Genomic DNA, 11546 nt, shown 5'->3' on the forward strand with positions numbered 1-11546 from the left:
TAAAATTCCTTTCAGGGCACTTCAGAAATAATTTACTTATATTTTTTAAAGGTTACATTAATTAAAGGATCATTTTAAGGCTGAATATGTATATCTTTGGATTTTCTTTTTAAATTTAACACTCTGGCATATTTGGAAATTCCAGTTAGACTATCAAATTAACCCAAGGTTATACTGGGTATAACGTCTATAATTGCTTATACTTGGTAAGTGCTTACAGCAATACTGTAAGGGTTCTAGAAACTGCTCAAACTATTGAACTAAGATGAATTTCTTGTTTTCTAGGTGCAGACAGCTGCACAGCAAGTGGCAGAGGATAAATTTGTTTTTGACTTGCCTGATTATGAGAGTATCAACCATGTTGTGGTTTTTATGCTGGGAACAATCCCGTTTCCTGAGGGAATGGGAGGATCTGTCTACTTTTCCTACCCTGATTCAAATGGGATGCCTGTATGGCAACTCCTAGGATTTGTCACAAATGGGAAACCAAGTGCCATCTTCAAAATTTCAGGTCTTAAATCTGGTAAGAATAATATTATAATAATTTCATAATTAAGCTGTTTTCTTAATAGCATGACATAGGATATGGCTCTTTCTTTTTTTTCATTATGCACTTCTGGTTGCCAAAGTTATATATAATAATATTTTTAAAAATTCAGATGATACCTGAACATTTGAAAAATAATAAGTGAAAGGCCTCTTTCTTGGCTCTTCACATGTCTACCCCCTGTCCCTGGAGAGAACCACTCGCTGTCGTTATCTTTGTATGGTATATACTTTTGCAAAATAATTTTATTGGGTGTTTTAATAAATAATGACAAGGAATCTCAGAATTTGTAATATGCACATCTGTGTTTTACATAGATAAAGCAAGTAGACTTGTATAGGAAATAAAATGAAAGTCCTCTTTTTTTAAATGAAGACTGTTGAACTCTTTTTTTTTTAAATTTTTTAATGTTTATTTATTTTTGAGAGAGAGGGAGACACAGAGCGAGTGGGGGACGGGCAGAGAGCAAGGGAGACACAGACTCAGAAGCAGGCTCCAGGCTCTGAGCTGTCAGCACAGAGCCCAGTGCGGAGCTCCAACCCGTGAACTGTTGAGATCATGACCTGAGCCGAAGTCGGAGGCTTAACCAACTGAGCCACCCAGGTGCCCCAAGACTTTTGAACTCTTAGATTTGCATATCCTCCAGTGTTTTTCTCTTGGTTGTACTGACATTGCAGGCGTCAAAACTTACAGGGGCATAATCCTTGCTTTGATGCTTTGAAGTATTTTGGAGAAGTGTGAGAACAAAACTAGATAGGTGCTGTTTACTCCCACTGACTCTCCAGTTCCCTTGAAAATCTAGATGAAAACAGACATAAAAATTCTTACTACATTCTTCTGTCTCTAGAGTCCAAGGAAAAATTATATTTAGGCAATATATTTATATATTTAACAAACATTTGGGTTTCTACTATGATGACTTAAAGATAATGATTAAGTTCTTGCTGGAAACAACATATTTTTATAAAGGAAGATAGTTTTGTAGACCAATAACTAGAAGGGTGAAATGTAACAGTGGATGCTTTTACAAAGTGCTGAGGGAGAATAGACAGAGGCAATTAACTCTCAAGTGGGTTGGGGAAGATTTCCTGGAGGAGGTGATCCTGGCGCTCCTGGAAAGAGAAGTTTGTTAGCCTGTGGGAGGCCTATTGGACATTCTCTTCTAGGTGGAGGTAATATGTGTATAATGAAGAAATTTTGAAAGCATAGTATACACAGGATGGTACAAGGGTAGGATAGGCAGGCATGGATCAGGAAAAGCTTTATGTATTATACTGACTCATTTGAATTTAATAGATTAGCAATTTTACTTAGATCACAGGCCTATTTGGTAGTATTTAAAAAAAATATGTAACAATGTAAATACTGAAAAGTTTGCATGTACTCTGAAGCCCTTCCAGTTTTCCCTTTTCATAAAGAACTGCTCCAGGGACACCTGGGTGGCTCAGTCATCATCTGACTCTTGATTTTGTCTCAGGTCATAATCCTAAAGTCATGGGATTAAGCCCCATGCCTGACTCCATACTGAGAATGGAGCCTGCTTGAGGTATTCTCTCACTCTCTTGCTCTCTCGCTCTCTGCTCCCCTTTTTCTCCATCCCCTGCTTCTCTGCCTCTTCCCTGCTCACTCTCATCCATCTCTAAAATTTTTAGCCTGAGGGCTGTGTGAAGAATAAACTGGAGCAGTTCTGGCCAGATGACGGACTGTTAGGTGCTGTTATTTTAAGTAGTTGGAATTCTATAAGAAGAAATGGGAGGAAAAACAAAAACAGGAGGGAACAAAATTTAAAGCTAAATTCTGTTTAGAATTAATGATAAATACTAATCTCTAGATTTAAGAAGAGGACAAATCCCTATGGTCCTTCTCAGCTTGGGTTCCATGAGATAATTATGCTAAATCCCTAAGAGAGTGGTTCTTAAAGCATGATTACCTGACCATGAGAATCAGTATTAGCCTTAGCATCACCTGGGAGCTTGTTAGAAATGCAGATTCATGGCAGGACCCTAGACCCTACTGTATCAGAAACCCTGGGTGAAGTCCAGTAGTCTATAGTTAAATGAGTTCCCCAGGTGCTTTATGCTAAAGTTTGAGAATCACTGTCCTAGGACATCCACTGTATGTAATTAACTAATGTCTCATGTATTTAGCATGGAGTTAGTTCTGAATAGTCTTTGGGAGAATTAAGAAAACAGTCATTCTCAAATCACTTTTTCTCTTTTATGTGACTGTGCCTAAAAATAAATGAACAAACTGTAAGTAGAAGGAATATGAGTGGGTAATTTAGTACGTTCTCTTGCAATTTCTGGGCATTTACTGTACAGAGAAAGTAACAAAGGAACCAGAGAGAAAAGATAAGTAATTTGTAACTAGACAGTAGTTAGTTTAGCAGACTTATCATAAGTGAATAGAGGCCAAAACTAATAGATTAATATCTTCAAAGTGCCAAGGAAACATAAACTAACTCTCAAAACTTTAAAGCAATGGAGAAATAAATATATTCAGATGGAGATGGAGAGTTTCCTACTCATAGACTCTTACTGAAAAAACTATTGAAGGTAGTTGTATTTTAATAGGAGGAGATTGAACCCAGAATGTAGAAGAGCATGTAAGAGGCAGTGTTAAAGAACTGGTAAACACGTAGACTAATCTGGCAATGTGATCATGTAAAACAACACAGTAACTAACTGCACAAGAATTAAATACTGTACTAGAAAATAATGCGTAAGACAGGAGGGGGTAGTGATCTGAGTTAAAGCTTTCTGAGTTCTTACTGTTTAGGAAAGGGATGAAATACTGATTCTACTTTCAGGTAATCCTGTTAAAAATTTAAGGAAAAGTGAAAGAAAAAGTAAAAGCCTACTATATTAAAAACCAAGTAAGATGGATGAAAATAATTTCAGTTATGTCATAAGTTATCAAAAGAAATGTAAACAGTACACTTGCCAGAGAAGACATGAGACTCCAGAATGGGATTTAAAAAAAATACAAATAATTATATTGCTGCTAATGAGTAATGGGTCTAAAACATTTTGATACAAGGAACCAAAAAGAGTCACAGACATATTAATTTTTAGAAAAATTAGACTAAAACAAAAGCATTATTAGGGATTAGAAAATTCATTCAGTAAGAATGAGAGAATTCATTAGGAAAACTAAAATATTTTTAGGAAAAAATTTAAGTCATGAATTTCTGTGTATATGTAATCTCAATAAATAGTTAAAAATTGACATTTATTTACTCATTTTTTAAGTTTATTACTATTATTTTTAGTAATCTCTACACCCAGTGTGAGGTCCAGCTTACAACCCAGAGATCAAGAGTTACATGCTCTTCTGAGTGAGCCAACCAAGTGCCTCTAAGAAATTGACATTTAGAATCATAAATGCTGTGATACTTTATTTAACCTCTTCCCTTTTTTTTAATTAAAACATTTTTTTTTGAGAGACAGAATGTGAGTGGGGGAGGGGCAGAGAGCGAGGGAGACAGAATCTGAAGCAGGCTCCAGGCTCTGAGCCATCAGCATAGAGCCTGACACAGGGCTCAAACCTACCAGCTGTCAGATCATGACCTAAGTCAAAGTCGAACCCTTAACTGACTAGGCCACCCAGGCACCCCCTGTTTAACTTCTCTGGATAATTAATACATCAAGTAAATAAAATATTAGTAAAATGGAGGATTTGAATAAAGGAGTTAACAATCTTGAGCAAATGACATTTATAGAACCCTGCGCCTAATAATTAGATCTTTTATTATATTTTATTTTTTAAATGTTTTATTTAGTTTTGATACAGAGAGAGACAGAGCATGGGGGGTGGCCAGAGAGAGAGGGAGACAGAATCTGAAGCGGACTCCAGGCTGTCAGCACAGAGCCTGATGCGGGGCTCGAACCCACAGACGTGAGATCATGACCTGAACTGAAGTCGGAGGTTTAACTGACTGAGCCACCCACGTGCTCTGTAGATCATATATTTTAAAAACTTAAAAAAATATTTTTTGTTTATTAATTTTGGAAAGAAGAGACAGAGTTCAAGTAGAGAAGGGCAGGCACAGAATCTGAGGCAGGCTCCGGGCCTGAGCTGTCTGCACAGATCCTGATATAGGGCTTGAGCTCAGGAACTGTGAGATCGTGACCTAAGCCAAAGTTGGACACTTAACTGACTGAGCCACCCAGGCACCCCAAATCATATACATTTTTAAGTACAGAGAACATTTATGAAATTTGATCACATACCAACTTATGAACCAAGATGCAGTAAATAGCAGATAATCAGTATGTAGCTTATAATGCAATGTAATTTCAAATCAAAGGATAAAACATTGTTATATTTAGGAATCCTCCCTTCTGTAAGTAGCTCTCAGGCCCAGATGGTTTTACAAACTTTAGTTAAACTAATGAAACAAACTGTTCATCTTATATAAGCTTTCAGAGGGGTTATATACATATTTTATTAATGTTTATTTCTTTATTTTGAGAGATAGTGGGAGAGGGTGTTTGTGGGCTCAGAGCCTGGACCCTGCTTCAGATGCTGTGTTACCTCTCCCTCTCTACCCCTCCCCCGCTCATGCTTTGTCTCTCAAAACTGAATAAACATTAAAAACAATTTTTTAAAAGTAAAAACAAATGATAATTCCTTAATATGAAATTGAATGTCTAATTAGTGTTCAGATTTCCAGTGATTTCAGAAGTTTTTTGTTTATATATTTTAAAGTTGTAAATATTTTCCATCAACCTTATACATTGCAACTGGTTGATCTCAAGTATCTTTTATAAAAATTGAAGGTTCAATATATCTCTGTTCTCTATTTCTGGTAAATTAGTTGGATATAGAGGTTTGATCAGACTTCATTTGAGATTATTTTTAAAAAATTGTTGGCAGGATTATTACAGGTGATGGTGTGTTCTTTGATCCAGAAGCAAGTAAAACCTTGGCCTGAGAGTAACTTGTTCTGTGAGTGTTCTGCAAGATGAGCAAACATTAATAAATTTTAACTTGGTAAAGGAGTGGTGTCTTGCAATATGAGTAGTATGTGATGCTGAACATCACGTGATCACAACTGAGCCAATGGTTCTTGAAATCTGCTTTGATATACAAGTGCTTTGGATTACAAGCGTGTTTCCAGAACAAATTACGCTTGCAAACCAAAGTTTCACTGTACGTGGTTATCACTATTTGTGAAATTAACAGCCATATATATACAGTGCCTACATTTGTTAATTCATTAGGGGTTCAAAATCCTTATATTCTAATTCTGTTTTTTTATTTATTAGCTATAAAAAGACTGTTGAATATCTACCCAGATGTCTGGGTAGGCCCTTGAATATCTACCCAGAGGTAGAGTCATTATAGGAAAGGCATAATAAATGCTTGCAGTTCCTTTTCAAATATCGGTATTTTAAAAATGAGTTGATTTCCTAACATCCTCCAAAAGTAGTAAGTTTTTTTTAAAGGATTATAAAATCATGGAGATATGTGGTATATATTTATATTTGATGTGTTTTAACCATTGGTATAATACTGTAGGATTCATTGAATCTAATTTTAATTTTTCTTTAAGATTTTATTTTCTTTTGTAAAAATATCTCTACTGCCAACATGGGGCAAACTTAAAACCTTAAGATCAAGAGTTGCATGCGCCATTGACTGAACTACCCAGGTATCCCCTAATTTTCATTTTCATTTTCTTTTCAGTTACTGATCTTTCATGATATTTAACCTTTCTTCAGAAGTCTTCCAAAGAAAAGGGGCACTTGGGTGGCTCAGTCACTGAAGTATCTAACTCTTGATTTTGGCTCAGGTCATGATCTCATGGTTTGTGAGATCAAGCCCCATGGCAGGTTCTGCACTGACAGCGTGGAGCCTGCTTGGGATTTTCTCTTTCTCTCTCTTACTGTCCATACTCTGCCTGTGCTCTCCCTTTCTCTCTCAAAAAATATATAAACATTTGAAATTTAAAAAAATCTTCCAAAGAACAGAAAACTTATTATTAATACTTCAAATAATTTATTAAGGTCTAATTGACATCCAATAAATTGCACATTTTAAAGAGTAAATTTTGGTAAATTTTGATATATGTTTATGCACCTGTGAAACACCACACTGCAGAGAATGAGCATATCACCCTCAGAAGTTTCCTAGTGCTCCTTTGTAATTCTCCTCTTATCTTCTCCCCTAGCCTAGGCAACTACTGATCTTTGTTTCACTATAAAATAGTTTGCATTTTCTAGAGTTTTATATAAATGAAAATATACTGTATGTCTGCTTTTTGCCTTGCTTCTTGACTCATCTGCATTATTTTTAGAGCCATCCATGTTGTATGTATCACTTCATTCCTTTTTATTTCTGGGTTGTATTCCATTGTATGGATGTACCACTATTTGTTCATCCATTTACCTGTTGATGGATATTTGGATTGTTCAGGGGTTTTGACTCATAAAAAAATAAAATTCATATAAACATTTGTATACAAGTTTTTGTATGGACACATGCTTTCCTTTCTTTTGGGTAAATATCTAGGAAAGGAATGGCTGGGTTATATGGTATTTGTATGTTTAACTTTTTAAGAATTTGCCAAACTTGGGGCGCCTGGGTAGCTCAGTCGGTAAATGTCCAATTTGTCTCAGGTCATGATCTCACAGTTTGTAGGTTTGAGCCTTGCATCGGGCTCTGGACTGACAGCTCGGAATCAGGAGCCTGCTTCAGATTCTATGTCTTCCTCTGTTTCTCTGCCTCTCCCCCACTTACATTCTGACTCTCTCTCAAAAATAAACAAACATTAAAAAAATTTAAAAAAAGAAATTGCCAAACTATTTTCCAACGTGGTTGTTACTTTACATTCAACCAGCAGTGTATGAAAGTTCTAGTTTCTCTGTGTTCTTGCTAGTGTTTGATTTGGTCAGTTTTAGGTATTTTAATAGGTGTGTAGTGGGATACATTGTGATTAATTTATTGTTTAGAGAGAGGGTGAGCAGGGCAGAGGAACAGTGGGAGATAGAGAATCTCAGGCATGTGAGGCTCGATCCCATGACCCAGGCATCATGACCTGAGCCAAAATCAAGAGTTGGCCACTCAACTGACTGAGACACCCTGGCGCCCACAGTATGTTTTTATTTTTTTATTTTTATTAAAAAAATTTTTTTAATGTTATTTTTGAGAGAGAAACAGAGCTCAAGCAGGGGAGAAGCCAAGAGAGAAAGGGAGACACAGAATCCAAAGCTGGCTCTAGGCTCCAAGCTGTCAGCACAAAGCCTGACTTGGGGCTCAAACTCATGGAGCCGTAGATCATGCCTACATTGTGTTTTAAATTTGCATTTCGCGGGGCACCTAGGTGGCTCAGTCGGATGAGCGTCTGACTTTGGCTCAGGTTATGATCTCACAGTTCGTGAGTTCGAGCCCTGCATCAGGTTCTGTGCTGAGAGCTCGGATCCTGGAGCCTGTTTTGGATTTGATGTCTCCTCTTTCCGGCCCTCCCCGACTTGTGCTCTCTGTCTCTCAAAAATAAATAAATGTAAAAAAATATTTTTAATTTGCATTTCCTTAATGACTAATGATACTGACATTTTTCATGTGCTTATTTGCATATCTATGTATGTTCCTTGTTGACGTGTGTTTTTTTTAAGTAGGTTGTTTTATTATTGAGTTTTGAGAGTTCTGTATATATTCTTGATGCAAGTTCTTTATAAGATATGTGATTTGAAAATGTTTTTTCCCAGTCTTTGACTTGTGTTTTCTCTCTTTTAAAAAATTTATTTATTTATTTATTTATTTATTTATTTATATTTATTATTGAGAGACAGAGAGAGACAGATTAGGAGCATGGGAGGGGCAGAGAGAGGGGGAGACACAGAAACCAAAGCAGGTTCCAGGCTCTGAGCTCTCAGCACAGAGCCTGACGTGGGGCTCGAACTCACAAACTGCGTGATCATGACCAGAGCCGAAGTCATATGCTTAACCAACTGAGCCACCCAGGCATCCTTGACTTGTCTTTTCTCTTAATAGTGTCTTTCATAGAGCAGAAGTTTTAAATTTTGATAAAATCAATTTTTCAGTTTGTTCTATGGATTGTGCTTTTGATATTAAGCCTAAGAAATCTTTGCCTAATGCAAGGCCACCAAGGTTTTCTCCTTGTTTTTTAGTTTTAGATTTTATATTTATAACTGGGATCCAATTTAATTTTGTATTTAGGGAAAGGTATAGATTGAAGTCAAATATATATATTTTTAAATGGACAGCCAACTGTTCTAGCATCAGTGTGTTAAAAAGAGAAGGTAAGGGCACATTTTTTTCTGCATCCAGCATCAAGTATCTTCACTTGGGAACTCTCAAGAGTGCTCCGTTTAAAGAAAAATTTTTTTAAACATTTTTATTTATTTTTAAGAGACAGAGAGAGAGTGCAAGCAGGGGAGGGGCAGAGAGAGGGGGAGACACAGAATCTGCAGGCTCCAGGCTCTGAGCTGTCAGCACAAAGCCCAATATGGGGCTCCAACTCACAAATCATGAGATCATGACCTCAGCCAAAGTCAGATACCCAACTGACTGAGGTGCCCCTGGGGTGCTCCATTTTAAAGTAAAATATTAACATACACAAATTAATATTTATTTGTTTAAGAGGGCACAGTGGGCTAGGGGCAGAGAGAGAGCAGGGGAGCAAGTGGGGCTCACCTGGGGCTTCTGTTTTACCCGAGGTGGGGCTTGTGTTCACTTGAAGCGTTGCTCATACTCGGAGCGTGGCTCGTGCTCAGATGAAGTGGGATACAGGCTCTCCTGAAGTGGGACTCAGACTCAAGAACTGTGAGGTCATGACCTGAGCCAGTCAGATACTTAACAACTGAGCTACCCTGGCACCCCATAAATCAATATTTATATGTTGGTTTTAAAAGACAAGAGGGCCACCTGGGTCGCTCAGTCAGTTAAATGTCCAACCCTTGATATCAGCTCAGGTCACGATCTCCTGGTTCGTGAGTTTGGGCCCTGTTAGTTTGAGTCTTGCTTTGGCCTACATACTGTCAGTGTGGAGCCTACTTGGGATTCTTTCCTCTGTCTTTGCCCCTCCCTGGCTCATACATGCATGCTGTTACTCTCTCAAAATAAACTTTAAAAAAAATTAAAGGAAAAAAGAAATTAAATAGATATTTAACAGTTTTTCAATTCATTTTATTTTGAATATTTTGAGAGAGAGCGTGCACATGCATGCAGAGGAGGGACAGAGAGAGAGAGAGAGAGAGAGAGAGAGAGAGAGAAAGAGAGAGAGAGACAGACAGAAAGAGAGAATCCTCAGCAGGCTCTGCAGAGTCAGTACAGAGCCTGACATGGTGCCCGGTCTCGTGAACCATGGGATCATAACCTGAGCCAAAATCAAGAATTGGCTGCCTAACTAACTGAGCCACCCAGGTACCCCATATTAGAGGGTTTTTTCAAAAAAATAAATTGATAGTTTTAAAATATGCTAGAAGATTAGATGGATACTGGTAAATATTTATAGTAATAAGCATTAAAAGAAGAGGAACAGCTTATTGGGGGAAAGAGGGATGATGTTTTTGGTTTGGGTTTGAGGAGTCTCTGGGACATGATAGCAGTGCCTCAAATATAAAGTGGTAAGTTTTTAGGAATAGGCCAGTAGCCAGCTACTTGCTAACCTTTTACATAGTTTGAAAGTGCAGGCTTATTTTGTACGCAGACTTGTGTGCATTGAGTAGGGTGCATTTTAGCTACCAGCCAGTAAACCAGGACCCTTTGTTTGTTTTTGGAGACATACAAATTATACTGTCAATTTAATGCATACCTTTTTCTCTCTTCTTTTAGCCCCAGCTTTGCCAACATTTTACATTTCTTTTTCATTTTTGATCATTACGCATTCCTCGCAGACATGGCTTTGGGAATAGTGAAAAATGTTTTTGGTCTATCCTTTTTGCATTGCTTGTGGCTCTCTTTTCCCTTTTCTCTTGTGATACCCAACAGGATGAAGGTTGGGGTGCTGGTGGCATTTGGGGGTCATAATAACCCAGACATTTTCTTACTGTGTTATTTCATTGAATTTGGAGAATATTCAGCAATCAGAAATGGGTTAATTCAATGGCTATACTTGGAACAATAATAATAACTCAGTGAGATACGTTTTTTGTTGTGGAGTTAGGTAAAATAGTCTAAAACCTAATGCCAGAGTAAAACCTGACTCAGTAAGGGAAAATGGATTTATTTCCATTATAATAAGAGTAGTTCTTTTATTCTCCTGCCTTTTTAAAAATAAATGGTGTGTCATTATTTCCATTATAACATGTATTGCTAATTTTACCCATTAAAACAAATTTTCAAAGCAGTATTTGTGATGGTTAAAGTACATTGTTTTATTAAAAATAAAGCAGCTTAAAATGTTTAGAGATTTAGTGCATATCAACATTAAGCAAATGATAAAAGGTTAAAATGTTCTGGGTTTTTTTTTTTTTTTTTACTAGTAAGTTGTTTGGAAAAGCATTTTTGGGTATTTAAAGTATTAGAATTCTTTACATATAAAAATAAGATGTTATTCATATTAGGGAATGGTGTATTATTAAAATATAAGAATAGGTTGACTTTTTTTTTTTAAGTTTATTTTGAGAGAGAGATAATGAATCCCAAGCAGGCGCCTGTGATGTCAGCACAGAGCCTGACACAGGGCTTGATCCCACAAACCATGAGATCATGACCTGAGCCAAAATCAAGAATTGGATGCTTATCCAATTACCCCAAGAATAGGTGGACTTTTAATAGATCTATATTGTTAAGTCTTTGAGATGCCCTTTCAAACCTAAGGGTATAGATTTTATTACATTGGGCAGTCATAGCTAAGCATAGCAGAGTGGGTGAGAGATGCGTTGAAGTAACTTCAGGCAGTTGTGATTGAACGGAGAAGTTATGAAGTTGAATTTGTATGAAACAAATTTCATTTTTTAAAATGTTTATTTATTTTGAGAGAGAGAAAGCACAAGCTGGGGTCATGGGAGAGGGCGCAAAGAGAGAGAGA

The 11546-nt window shown here is 36.9% G+C and overlaps 1 protein-coding gene across 1 annotated transcript in view; it reads left to right on the forward strand.

The window, feature by feature from the left end:
* The first annotated feature begins 286 nt into the window (after positions 1–286).
* HIKESHI (heat shock protein nuclear import factor hikeshi) overlaps positions 287–11546 on the forward strand; it is a 33505-nt gene continuing 22245 nt past the window's right edge. Inside the window, exon 1 of the mRNA XM_029956873.1 lies at positions 287–523. Within this exon, the coding sequence (XP_029812733.1) occupies positions 373–523 (151 nt within the window). The 5' untranslated portion in view covers positions 287–372. The remainder of the gene's footprint in view (positions 524–11546) is intronic.

This window comes from Suricata suricatta, chromosome 11 (assembly GCF_006229205.1).
Source record: "Suricata suricatta isolate VVHF042 chromosome 11, meerkat_22Aug2017_6uvM2_HiC, whole genome shotgun sequence".
NCBI classification, from domain to species: domain Eukaryota; kingdom Metazoa; phylum Chordata; class Mammalia; order Carnivora; family Herpestidae; genus Suricata; species Suricata suricatta.